Here is a 14,061-nt window from a genome sequence, read left to right on the forward strand (position 1 = left end):
TAGTTCGCATGACTCTTCATTCACGTGCTTGTTAATTTTCTTACCATCATTCTGTCATTCTCATTTTCCTCCATTACTACATGTAGGCAGCGTCAGTTGTCTGATAAATATACTCGACAAAGTCACTGCTCAGACACCTTCCTATCTTACAACAGTATCCCTATCTTCCGGTGTGGTTTCGAACTGACAACAAATACAAGCAGGTGTCACACAACATAGATCAAGTCCTCGAATACTTGACAATGAATTTGCATTCTATTGCGTGATCCGTAAATCCCAGTAAAGAAATACACCAAATTGTTATCTTCACAATAATTAGTAGCCATAGAAATCGCGTATCATGCTGACCTGACGAACGATTGCAGTCCTTAAAAGATCTTATCTTTCATAGTATTCCAAGACCCAGTTCAAATAAGTAACGCAGTAACCCAAATAATTCAAAAGATGATTTATTTCAAAAAAGGGTTTGCCCAACACGACCATTTTGCCTCCCTCCTGTGAACGTGCTGAATTCCTCACACCGTCGTTACACAATCCACGTATCAATCCGATTTGTTATCACTCGGCAACTTGCAGGATTTTAAAGCTTTGAGAAGTGTAGGTGAATTCTTCGAATATAACTTGATGTACGCCTGCACAGTGAAACTTTGTAAATCGAGATGCATGTATAACCACTAACGAAATACTCACTTCAACAAGCGACACGGAGTCGTCGGTCGTCTCTTTATTCCGACGATCAGGATGAATTAAAAGAAATAGATTCACGCAGTCACAAGCGTCTTCTAATCTGTAATACGAGTGCAAATTCAAAGACCCACTAATCGTTGTTACAAACGACTCCGTTACTTCAAATTTTATGACAGCATGCAATGCCAGGCTTCCACCGACTGTTATGGAAACAGATAACTTGATGTCCAGTGCAAAGTGTGTCATAATTTATTTAAAAATTTGAGTTGACTCTTGTTGCAAAATTTACACAAATATGGTGCGAAGTAATTCATGATTTCTTAACAAATGTTAGCAGCTAGCTAGTTGAAATGAGATGTTGTCATTTTGCAATACTGTCTTAGAAGTCTTATTGCAATGCGAGTCCTGCTCAGGGCTATGAATATAAAAGTGGAAATTCAGTCTAGTACGGGTAAACGGCGGGAGTGAATGGTAGCTAGGGTTAGTTCGGATATCAATAATTTTCACTATCCGGATAACGGATATATCCGGATATTTTGGAATTTATCTAACCGGTTAACCGGATAATAACTGCTAAGTGAGACAATCGATTTCATTAGGTCTGCATGTAAAACGGATCGCAAAATCATTACACAGTGTTATTGTAGAGTACCTACCTACGCGCGTAGTATGAGCGAATACGAGAAAAACCACGCAAATTTAATGTTCACTGCTTCTGCAATGCCCTCTTTATAAAGCACAGATGCATCAATTGTGGGATCCTGTAGCCGGGACCGGAATTTTGTAACAAAGAGTCCGCGTTCATTGAATGCTTTCTCAGCTTCCACAGAAGTGGGCTGAATAGAAAGCAGCGCTTCGTAGAGAGTCAAAAGGTTTTGGCAGGTCGTACGCCGGAAACTTCAACGGCTTTACATCCTTTTGATCATCCTTATGTTGAGGTTTGGAGTACTAGAAGGACGACTAGCTGATACTGGAATTGATGCCGACATGATACCTCGCTCTAATTCACGTGATCCGACACGCAGCCAGCCGAAAATGTAGAGGGATTGAAATAAAATCAGGGGGTTTCGATCTTTTTATTCGAATTAATCATCAGCGGTAATCAATTACGCTTGCACGCACGCACATTTTTGCGAACATTCGATGTCATTCAGTTTCGCGGTGTCACTCTCAGAATCACTAATTAGAATACACTTAACGGCATATCGTCAACAAGCCATGGAGAGATAGGAGCCAATGCATGCTGGGTCCGAGATGGTTAGGCCAGCGATTATATTGTTCGTAGGTCTATTGCAGATGCGATTGTGTAGGCCAACGATAATATCGTGAGCACCAAGCCAATGAAGATGCGATTGTGCAGGCCAGCGATGGAATAGTGTGTACACTGCACAATGGCCTATTGCAGATGCGATTCTTCAATCCAGTGGAACTATCGGCTTGTTGAAGACGCGATAAATCAGGCCAGAGACGATAGCCGAGCGCGCGGCAATCAATGACCCAATTGAACGATCTTCTCAGCAGGAGATCGCGTCACATTACTTTGTGCAATGTGTACATCTCGCTAATTGGCAACACGCTTCTCGTTAATCGGCCGCGCCAACACTGAATACGACTTATTGAAGCTTACTAAGACGTGTAAAATGCATTAGCAACGATTCTTTTTTGTCCGGTTAACCGGCAGAAAAATATCCGGATATCAGATAGTGAAAATACCTGCGGTTAACCGGTTAACCGTTATCCGGATAATCAAACCCTAATGGTAGCCCGTCGCTTTAATCAGTACCAAAGAAGTAGCTATTGGTTGCAAAAAGGTTGGTGACCCCTGTTCTACATGATCAGACTTATTTGAATTAATAGCAACGCAATAACCAGAATGAGGATGAAATTAGACTATATGTCCTACAGCGATACATAGAACTCTATATATCCCTGATGTCCTATAGTGTTACTCCCAAGAGCCTCGCCTTATATTGCATTTATATATTATGGCGGTGGTGTTATAAAAATAGATTTGCCAGCATTTCTGCTCAGCGCCAATACAATCCTACCACGAAATGTCCAAAGCTCCACCACACACAAAATTTGATAACGACAGAAATCTGCTTACACAGCCTACCTATTATTCTGAAGCATATGTAAAAGGATTCCGTCAATGTTGGCAGTCTTTGCTAGATGATAAACGAAGCCACCAAAATACCGTGTGGACCTGCAAAAGATAACTGGTTAGGCTACTTGAAAAACTGTCGAGTAGTGATTGCGAAATTTGACAATTCAGTGTTTATCCAAATCAAAGACCGCCAACTAAATTCGCATTCTCAAAAAATCATATATCATCATCACTGAAATATTCAGAAATATACATTGTACACCTAGCTTATTATTGATACATTACACGGTCGGCTGAAACTGTCTAATGCCCTTGCCATGTACAAGCTTATAATTTAATATTGAGAGTCATACATATGCACTATACATTTAGCAGACCATCCAACGTCAAAAATATTGAGATATCAGTATTTCAAAGTGGAAAAATGATGAGCATACAGATTACTCATACTCATATATACGTGTTTCCTATAGCCTTCGACTACAATTAGTTATACAATGATAGAGTCCCTAGAAAATATTTCAGCAGCAACAGCATACCCCAACGTTTCATACAACTCCTTTTTATCGATATCTTCATACACCGCCAAAAATATCTCGATAAATTCTTTAGAGTCAGGATCGAATTGAACAACGCATTGATCGAGAACGTTTTCATGAAGATCCATCGAAAAAGCATTCTGTAACGAATTAAGGTAACGCTCATCCATGGTCCGGTGTTTATGAGTTACGATATTGCATTGTCAATTGCATTAGCCGACAAGTGAATTCCACATGCCGCCGGCCACTACATCTAGGAGGAAATAGGCAAGCATAAATAAGTCATCGGCAACTCGTTTTTGACAAGGCGATTTCCTTAACAGTCATATCGATTATATTCAGTAAGACTACTAACAGCCAGTAGGCATCCGATGCATCCGAAGCATTTTATTTCATGCTCTTATGCTCATATGAAACAAATGCTTGCAAACAATATTTTTCTTGGAAGATTGATCTGACCGAATCGTATATGGGACAAGTCAGACAACAGCGAGGTCAAGACATATTGCAACAGCACAGCAAGGCTTGATTTTCTTCTTAACTATTCAAAGATTTGGAATCAGAACGACCTGATATATTGTTCAGGCAGCATACCGCCTATCAGATTTTGTTGTAATTGTGCTTCACATCATTGTGGGCATATATTATAGATAGTCGAGTCGCACAAATCATTACTTGAAACATTTTTCTTCTTCTTCAACATTGGACAAGACATTTTTTTTACGAAATGACGGCCAATGATACGATCGTCAGGTCATCAAGTTTCCAATCCATAATGGACCAGCGATCTGAGTTACAGTTAGGCAAAATTCTCGCGAACCAAGTCATTGACTCGAGACTAGGACGGCCAAGACAGACATTTCATTGTACCTTCTAAGAATAGTAATTTACCACATTATCGGTATTTCGTCTATCAGTCCTGATACTTGGAAAATAGGGCCAGAATCTGGTAAGACTGAGGAAAGTGACTATAATACTAGTCCGAGCCATTCTATATCACTCGAGTAGAATTAAAAAAGTGGTTTGAACCGGATTTAAACTGAAAACTGAACAGTGAACATAATGACTTGGACTCGGACTCGACTCTCTACTAGCTGACTTGGACTCGGACTTGACTCGGTGATGAATTGAAAATGACTCGACTTGACTCGAGTCAAAATTACAAAAGTGAGATTGACTTGTGACTTGGAACCCTGTGACTTGGTTACAACCCTTGTTTGCGATTGCCCATGTTTTTTTTTCGATCCTTTATTTGATAACGTTTTTAAAGAGGAACCAGTTCACCAATGCAACTGTCCTTATTTGTATTCGGTTTTTCCAATCATAGTGATTTACGATTCAAGTGATTTTGATTGTTTGATTACTGTTTAATTATCTTTTCGCTAGTACTATAAATTGCTCTCGAAACTGTGGTCTCGCTCTCCATTCCATCAAGCAACGGACGAGCGAGCACTATTGCGAATCTCACTTGCTTGTATTAACATCTTAGTGTCTTCAAAGCAATTCCGAAGTTCACATTGTTTAATGTTCGATTTGGGTTGCTTGATTCTGTTGGAATACAAGACTGATACGCAAGGTTAGCGAGTCCAAGAGCAGATTCAGCTGAGCAGACAGGGTTTGACGCCTGCTAAATCGGCACTCATTGACATCAGAGTGTCGCGTCGAAACAACCCTGGTCGAAACAATTCAGAATGAAAACTGTCAAAAGCTCGTAAAGAAGCAAATGGCGGGCTCTACAGCCATTCGACCCAAAACAACACGCAATAGAGACGGAACCACCGTATGTACCTTTAAATTTTCAGAGCGAAGCAACGAAGGCGGCACTATCTTTCTGTGAGGTTTCGGATAGTAGGTTTGCATGAGTCGGTCACGCTCTTTCCAATTTGCCTTTCTCAAAATACCGTTGGGTTCCCGAATGACCACAAATCGTTCCTGAAAGGATGAACGCCTTCATATTGAAAATATCGACACACGGATCTTCACAGTGAGGTTACGGTCGCTAATTAAGACATTGTGTCTCATGCGAAAGCACTTTGACCTATACTACGGTAAATGGATCTCATCAGAGGTGGACAAATTAGTCAACATTGCTGCTAAAGTAAAAGCAGTGATTTTGAAGAAGCGTCAAAACTACTACAAGTGGAAGTAAAAATGAATGGTTTAGAAAGCACTCAAGAAATTTTGAAAACTAAATTTACTCAAGGGTTCGCATAATTTTTGCAGTGCAACGGTGCGGGGTATCTTTGAAATTGTGAGATGCATCTCCTCGACTAACATAAAATACAACTACAAATAGATAGAACGATCCAAAGTATATTCGGTAGTTACTGTGGTGTATGTCTGCTTCCCCCGATTCCACATATAAAAGTGATACAAACTTATCTCCAAACTACTTTATATCTTGAATGTGGTTTCGCCTAAGAATTCTTCAAGCAGAAATACAGGTACTCTAAATACATAACCACTTGTAGCGCAAGTACACAAAAACTACTTGAGTACTTCGAATAAGTAGAAGTACCTCGTTACTGACAACCTCTGTGTATCACGGCATATTCCTTCATCTTACACAAGCCAGATTTCGAGTGTTGAGATGGTTTTTGTAAAGGCAGATGTACCTAAGCCACCGTATTTGCTTACCCTCGGAGTCAAATCGTCAGATATATCGACAAAGGAGACATTGCTCTGTTCGTGACCGTCCAAAATAGTGTCTTCGGACAGAACACTTTCGCATGGACTTCTCTCAATGAAAACCGGAATCATTTCAAGCTTTTTCAGCATTTTCTCTCGTGCGTTACTCATTTCCTGTAATAGAACATGCCATATAGTGAGAGATTGTTGATTTGGCACTGTCATAGGCTTACGTCTGACGTATTAAACTCGGTTATCAGATCGAATGACTAGCTTTAGCTCTAGATAACGTCAACTGTTTTCGAAAGACTCGGTTTTGCTATATATAATCGTGACAAGCACATGAATTCTAAGGACCTTTATTGGTAAAATAGTGACAGTCACTGAGAACCATATTTTCTCCGTGCCTATCACAGAAAAATATAGTATCGAATTCGCACCGCTCTATAACACTCATCATTAGGATTAGATTTTGACCTAAAAATCAAAAATTTGACATTTTTTACCTTAAAAAACTCAATTTTGACCTCATGAGTCATGATCAAATTTTTGACCTAACGCTACAATTTTGACTTATTTTGACATGTCGAAAAAATCGTCCTACTTATCCTTCATAACGGCAAGGTAAGGGAGATTCATTCTGTACCAGTACCATTGTACCACGACCTAACTATACTTTTCAAACTTCTACTTTTTCATAGTACCCAAGTAGGTGTCACCTACTTGCATCTCTCACTCAAGTGGTTATGTTTTAAATTTGTATTTTGAAAAGTCAAAAGTAGTCCTTAGTACTTTTCATCACTTAGATAAATGAATTTGTCATGAAAATCGTCAATATATTTGTACTGTCATAAGTCGTTTTGCATTAGTCACGAATACACACACTACAATTCCGACAGTATCGATCTCGAACAAATGTATCTGATTTTAGAAACTAGCTACTCGAGCATTTGTCAAACCTTGCATTTTACTACAAGTCTTGGAAATCGCTACTTCAACTAGTAATCAAGTAGAAATTTACGGCATTACTTCTACTGGAGTAGCAACGTTGACCACTTTGAGGCCACCTCAGGCGAACATATTACACAATCGGCAATTCACAACAAATGTCGATTCGTAAAAACGATACCTGTTGCAATTGCTCTTCTGTCAAATACCGGAGGCTTGGCATCACTTCCCTCTCGCGCATTTGTAGTCGGCACGCTTTATCAAAATCCACCCCTGAATAATGCAGTCTCTGAAGGATCGTCTGAACTTCTTTTCTGAAAGGTACAGTGCTGCCGTAGTTTGTGAGCATATATTTTCCATATATGACCACAAGAAAATACGGCTAGCCAGTGTGGACTATTGACGAGAACACCGGAATTGATCCAAAGCAGCCAAACCATCATGTCAAAAAGGAAAAAGCATGCCTACCTCATGAATACCTGGTCTAAATTGGTGTGATTGGATAAACATGCATCGCTTATTTGTTCGATTACTTTCCCAAGCAGCATCTGAGATGTTTCGCCTGGAAACAGAAAAAGGATAAAGAACAAAATGCCTTTTCTGATTATGAAAAAAGTGGCTGCCCCTTTGTGGTGATTATACGCTAAATTCATAGCTTCACGTCACATGCGCCAACCTTTAGGTTTTAGTTTCGCTATGCGACGATCGTTTGGAATAGTCATCGAGTACCAAAAGAGCTCAAAGTCATCGTTAGAAATATGGGTCTGTTATGTGAAGAGCGATAAATAATACATAGCCCAAAACATGTCAGAGTTCCAGAATATCAGTGAAACCTCGGGCCGCAGTTGGGCTTTGTAGATGTTATAAGGCCCACCATCCCATTAATAATTGCTAACGATGATGGCATTCACGTTCAATATCGGACTACATATAAAAAGCGAGATTAAATTAAGAAAATTCGTGCAAAGCGAGAAAAAAATGTTATCGAATATATTTTGTCAAAAACACACACATGCAAAGTCGACATATGCATATTTTAGTGACTTTTGTGTAATTTGGTATTTTCCTTGGCCTATTGATCATATCCAATTCCACAGGCCGCATACCTTGTCAAAGTTGGGGAATCATAAAAGCATATCATTTTTCAGGGCTGGGTCAATCACCATAATGGCGATCGTCAGGGGTCTTCAAAGCAATTCCATCACCGTTCCATCGCTTATCATTTACAACCCTGCAGATAACTTTACTACAGAAGATTTCTACCGGAATTAGAGATGAATATGACATAAAACGAAACAAGGTAACCATAGCAGAGGCTTGGCACAAGATTATAATGTCATCATACATTATAACTGATGACAAACAGAGGCAATGTATCGCAGATAGGTCAATCTTACTATATTATCAGCAATTTTTTTTCAACTACACATTTATGTCTTCTCAAATCGATCGGGAATCACACAACATTAACAATGCTGGTGTCCCTAATAAAAACACAAGTGTCCTTACTCAACATTGAGTTTTGTTTTTCAAAATCTTCTTTCGAACGAAACGCTGTATGCGGCAACTGGTTGACTTTCTGCTCTCCTTCCGAAACAGGCACTTGATCCGAGTTTTTATCTGGTCCGACAAAAGGTGTAATGAATCACCAAGCAGAGTTGGAATTATAGATAGCTAGAAACATACCTTTCATACTATTTACCAACTTTTCGTGTCTCAATACTTCGGCCTCCCAGGAAGTGTCTTCATCAAGACCTGTCGTAGAAAGGTTTGAATATTAAAAATAGACTAAATACACTTTGAGATGATTAGGAGTCCTTTCTTGCAGCAGAAACCAATGACGAAACAGTTTCGAATATTCAAAACCTGGCAGGTCAGAATATGCCCATGTCAACAGGACCACTTCTTATCCATACCAAAATCTATGAAATTAGCCTACCTAAGTAGAACTATAATGTGCATAATCTACAGTTGAGGTAAGATAACCAGTTGGCTTTGGTGATAAGTGAGATGCTACAGTTTGGAATCTAAGCCGTCAAGCTGATAGCTAGGCAATATGACTTGTGGTAAATGATCAGGGCTATAATCAGAATGCTGAATCGACAGAAATTTGTGTCGAATAATGACATTGCATCGATGGAAAGTCGATCATACTTTTCCTGGGATTCGCACGCACGCTGCTAGCTTCGTGTGTAGAAGTTCTGACGGCGACATTTGCATTTGTGAAAGGTTTAAAATGAGCACACCACCGCGTTGACGCACGATTACAACACAGTCGCCTGCAGGTGACAAATACTTTATCCATTTCTATGTACCTAAGACACTAAAAATAGTAATGATGAAAGAGTAATGCATTTTATGAACTTTGAAAGCCGACGATAATAATAAGGCATACAGAATAGTACAACAAAATAAATCGGGTCGATCAATGGAGTCTCTAGCTAATCATGACTGTGAAGAAAATATATTTGAAGCAGTACTGCATTATTAAAACGATTTGGATTTAGATCATGCAACTTGTTAACAGAAAAATTCCAAATCGGAATGTGGAAGAATACTTATTACTCATAGTGAGTGTTACACAATACACAAGGCAGATTTTTGCTGAGAGAAAGTGAGATACCTTGCAGCACAGTGATTATGCATATGGAAGTATGTGTTCACAGGGCACCGGCGGTAGCCAATTTGATAGAAAAAGCCAAGATTTTCCGGTAAGCAAATTTCAACTCCCATGCAACATCACTGCAGAACAGCAGAGGACATCTCAGAGGGAATAGTTTATAAAATTTCGGCATCGAATGTTGAGGCAATGTAAAAGCTAAATATCATTAAAAACGCCCGAGTTGCGGCGAACATTGAGAACAGAGAATGCCTGAGTACATGCTTGAATAAACCTTATGTTTCCGTAAAAATTCAGCAAAACTAGTACATACTATGATAAAACTTCAAGATCAGTGATATTAAGGATAATAAATAGTGAAAGTGCTAGCTCATCGCATCACTGACACTTAATACGACTTTAAAAATTTCGAAATTCCAGCCCAATCTTGGTGATTCTTATATTTTAATCTGATGATCATGTAACGATTGGTACTACAAGAGTAACTGTGTTTCAAAGAGAAAAGTAAGAGCAATGATGCTTACAAGGATTTCCAATTTCAGACGATGGACTCTGTGAAATGTCGACCAGCCTTGATAACCCTACCAAATCCACACAGCTCTAATGCGGACATGATAGACACAATTATCCTTTAACACATGATTTAAAGTTTTAAAATCACAATACTGCGATAGATGGACATCGGTTTCTGGACCAAAGAAAATATCGGAGCAGGATGGTTTCCTTATCAAACTAATAAAACTAGATGGTGCCGTAGACTGAATACACGACAATATTGCACCGATGTATAGACCAGTGTTGGGATCAAGTCACTACCTTCGAGTCACGAGTCATCTCGAGTCATTGCACATTTTGACTCGAGTCAAGTCAAGTCAATCGATTTTCGAAAGTGACTCGAGTCAAGTCAAGTCACTCGATTTTTGGAGGTGACTCGAGTCAAGTCGAGTCAAGTCAAGTCAAGTCACGAGTCAAGTCACAATTCAAGTCAAGTTGCCTTTTTGAAGTATGAGGCATGATTACGTCATTGCATTTTGCTAGCTGTCTAAAATACAGATTGAGCGGTCATTGATTCTGAACCAATGAGCGAATATAAGTTAAATATAAGCGCAATAAGGCGCTGTATCGCTCACATATACGTAGAACTGCTAAACTACGTAAGTGATTGAACAGCCTCAGTTTATAGTTACCAGCCAAAATAGAGAATAGAGAAACGAATTGACAAGATGCAATACTTATCCATTTATAAATTGATATGATACAATTCAAGCCTACGCTAATGGTTGAGGACTATATAGCCTATACTCTGTATTTGAATTCAATTTCAATAAAACAAGAGCTTTAGTTCAGGAAAGAACAGAGAAAAGAAATAGACATTTTGCTATTAAATTACTTTACTGTATTAGTTTACGACAACGTAATCTGTAAGTTTCGATCACTCCGTTTGCAGTCAATTTATGTGTGCGAGAACAATGGAGGTTCAGTAAAGCGCACAATCACTGAAAGATTGGTCACTCTCACGGGTTACACCAGCATTTAGCGAACAGTCCGACCATATGCAAGATACAGGGATTTTTATCGACACCGATTACCTGATGACTTGAAATTGACTCGTGAATTTTGCTCCGAGTCACGAGTCAATCCACATTTTTGATACGCCGAGTCAAGTCAAGTCAAGTCATTTTAGCAAAGTGACTCGAGTCAAGTCAAGTCATACGAAAAAGGTGACTCGAGTCTGACTCGAGTCAAGTCATGACTCGAGTCATCCCAACACTGGTATTGACTACTTGAGCTGGGCAAAACTGAGCACCCGAGTGGTTTGATCCGAATTGAGTATAAGGCATCGAGCCGAGCATACGAGTGAAACTCATTATCTATGGATATGTGTTAAGTTTATATAGGGTATGTACCTTGTCTATGACCACAAACAAAATATTGCTAACTACACCACAATAAAGATGACTTGGTGTTCTTCGACCACACTTGTGTCCTGTTGCACTTAGTGACAATCCGTGGGTTGATCAGGACATCGCACAGATGTCATTTCGTATAGATTTTTACTACATATTTTGGGTGCTGCGATACAATCAATCGAGGTTTCAAGGCTCACAGTATCGAAACTATATTTCTCTAGGTAATTTCTCGCGACTCAACCCAAGTCATTACAATTAATACTCAATTCGGATCTGAGTACCCAGCCCTTGTAACGAGAGTTAAAAATCCAGACGCCGTTTCCATTTCCCGATCAGCCCTCTCCGGAAAAGCGATTTCTCGGAATCCTCAAGTAATTCCTGGCGTTCTGTATCTCCTCTTGGTCCCAACTGATGCCGTGTTGCAGTCTCGCCACGACAAACAAGGTCTTGACCTGCTGGCAGGTGAGCTCCGTCAGATTCGAAAGGATCTGAACCTCTGGCGCGGTCAGGTACGGAAATTTCCGGAAGGCGTTATGCAGCGTCTGCTGTATGTACTCCCATTTGTTCCTGTCGCATTTGACGGATTGCAGCACTTGCGTCTGCGGCATGGTGACGAAACCTGCGCACATCAACGCGTGGAAGCTCGGTAAAAATCCGCCCGATGAATCAAACAACGATGCCCCCTTCGAGAAAGTCATGTCGCGGCCGTAAGCGTAACTCTGCTGCGGGACTGCGTTGGTGGTACCGGCCGGGTATCTATGCGGGGCGTTGGAAAAGACCTGTTTTTCAGCACCTTGCGCGAACGGCTGAAATGGTCGGTCGTCATAGCACATAGGGTACGGTTTATCGCCGATGCCGCTCGTATTTAAAAAAGGAGGGACGTTAGTTTTATTGTGCAGGAAATACCCGGGAGGCTCGGGAGTTAACGGCGGCGGAGTTACAAATCGGCTTTGTGCTGAATCAATGTCCGATCGTATAGTGTGTGCAGCGCTGTCGGTGTTTGGATAAAAAGTTTGGTTTGGGGTTGGAGCACGAAATAGCGACACGCCAGGATTTTGTTCAAGACCGTACCTAATTTTCAAAGTTTTTGGTGCATTATCGACTTTTTTACTGGGAAAAGGTGGCGCAGCTGTCGACGTATTAGGATTTAAAGAGACTCGATCGGGAATGGCTGCTGTGTCCATTTCGATTTTGACAAAAGACTTTTCGTGCAAATCACGAGGAACTGACCCTTCGTGGTTTGTCTGGTTTGCTTTACGACACTCATCTCTGTTGTCTGAGTCGGTATCGATTGTATAAAATCCACGATCTGCATCGTCCTTTTCATGTTTAATCGCATGCTGACCCCGATTTTTAAGACGAGAGTCGTCTTTCGAGGACTGGTTTAAAACATTATCCCGTTTTGCAATACTGGGCGTGTCTGAATTGGAATTTGACATCTGTGTATTATCGTGGGATGATGCTATGCCAGAGATGCCAGCTGCTTTATTGATATCAACAGTGTCTTCGACAGGCGTATCATCGAACGACGGTAATGTTCTTTTCAACTCTGCTGCTTGCGCCATAGTTCCACTTTCATGCGCGTCAGGTTCAGATTTTGAGTTCAACAGATCTTTCTCTTGGCGATGATCTGTTTTCGAAGCGTGACGTTCGTAATGCGCTTTTCTGACGTGATTCATAAAATCGAGTAGACGAGACGTCGTAAAGTAACAGGCTTTGCATGAAAGTTCTTGTGGTGGTGGTCCATCCATGATAAGCAACCGCCGGCCTTATGCTAATTATCATTTGAGATGCTGAACATGAACAATAAATAATACTTTGATACTCATTTTATAGTTTTCTCGTAGTGACTTCATCTTCATGAACGATCACAGAATGATAACAATGAAAGACGATCAAACCTCCTTGCATTTCAGCTAGATAAATTGAATTCAGTCAATATTAGAGTAAAATATAGGCCTATAGTAGCTTCTGATAAACCTGACCGGAATCGCTGGCCGTTTTGCCTGATATACCAGGTGAGCAGCGATGATTTTCCAAGTTAAATTAATTTCATAAAAAATAATAAAAAATAGAACATAGCGTGAGCACAGGACACCGATTCCATACAGGCTGATAAAGAACTCGTAAGCAAAGATATGTTGGTTCATGACAATTGCATCTTTCCCATTATTGCACCACACACGATCCATATAGGTGCTAGATTTACCATGGCAGGGAGAAACAGTTCAGTTCTCGATTGCACATCATTATTGACATTAATATTCTTGTTGATTCAAGTCTATTCATTCGATATTGTATTTTAAAGAAGTAATTTGATTCGATCAAACTGATTCCAATCATATCACATGAGAGAAAGAGAGATAATTTACATTCGGTTGCACAGAAATATATATAAATACAAATAATGACAACGACAACAAAGTGGATATTCAAAAGATTGGTCATGCACTTGGTCAGTCATTGATTCAGCTCAGCCCTCCTCGAGCCTCTAGTCCAGTACACAAAAAGAACAATTTTGTTGCTGCTTTCCAATGGCAACAGCAAGTCTCATAATGTCAGAAGTAATGTTACAAATTGCCCAGAGTGGAATCGGTGGCAACGGCACGTGCAACGTCAAGC

The 14,061-nt window shown here is 40.1% G+C and overlaps 2 protein-coding genes across 2 annotated transcripts; both read right to left on the reverse strand.

The window, feature by feature from the left end:
* Window positions 1-433: 433 nt before the first annotated feature.
* On the reverse strand, window positions 434-10,639 carry LOC145456470 (small ribosomal subunit protein mS22-like). The gene is made up of 11 exons (XM_080334586.1): window positions 9,064-10,639; window positions 8,596-8,664; window positions 8,419-8,529; window positions 7,378-7,471; window positions 7,091-7,223; window positions 5,971-6,135; window positions 5,122-5,265; window positions 3,334-3,473; window positions 2,804-2,893; window positions 691-787; window positions 434-632 (listed from the first exon to the last, which is right to left on the reverse strand). Exons 1-11 carry the CDS (start codon window positions 9,212-9,214, stop codon window positions 543-545), a joined length of 1,284 nt encoding a protein of 427 aa, XP_080190712.1. The 5' UTR covers window positions 9,215-10,639; the 3' UTR covers window positions 434-542.
* Window positions 10,640-10,867: 228 nt separating this feature from the next.
* On the reverse strand, window positions 10,868-13,735 carry LOC145456469 (uncharacterized). Its single transcript, XM_080334585.1, has 2 exons — window positions 13,549-13,735; window positions 10,868-13,407 (listed from the first exon to the last, which is right to left on the reverse strand). The coding sequence occupies exon 2, from the start codon at window positions 13,188-13,190 to the stop codon at window positions 11,772-11,774; it is 1,419 nt and encodes a 472-aa protein (XP_080190711.1). The 5' UTR covers window positions 13,191-13,407; window positions 13,549-13,735; the 3' UTR covers window positions 10,868-11,771.
* Between the last annotated feature and the right edge of the window lie 326 nt (window positions 13,736-14,061).

Source organism: Botryllus schlosseri, chromosome 14 (assembly GCF_051294905.1).
Source record: "Botryllus schlosseri isolate E-star chromosome 14, Bs_hap1, whole genome shotgun sequence".
NCBI classification, from domain to species: Eukaryota; Metazoa; Chordata; class Ascidiacea; order Stolidobranchia; family Styelidae; genus Botryllus; species Botryllus schlosseri.

Excerpts from the sequence above, each read along its gene's own strand:
- LOC145456470 (XM_080334586.1), bottom strand. The coding sequence starts at position 9,214 with ATGGATAAAGTATTTGTCACCTGCAGGCGACTGTGTTGTAATCGTGCG. Across the intron at positions 3,474-5,121 it reads TTCGCTCTGAAAATTTAAAG|AATGCTTTTTCGATGGATCT; the intron begins GTACATACGGTG and ends AATTCGTTACAG. Across the intron at positions 788-2,803 it reads CATATGCTTCAGAATAATAG|ATTAGAAGACGCTTGTGACT; the intron begins GTAGGCTGTGTA and ends CTCGTATTACAG.
- LOC145456469 (XM_080334585.1), bottom strand. The coding sequence starts at position 13,190 with ATGGATGGACCACCACCACAAGAACTTTCATGCAAAGCCTGTTACTTT.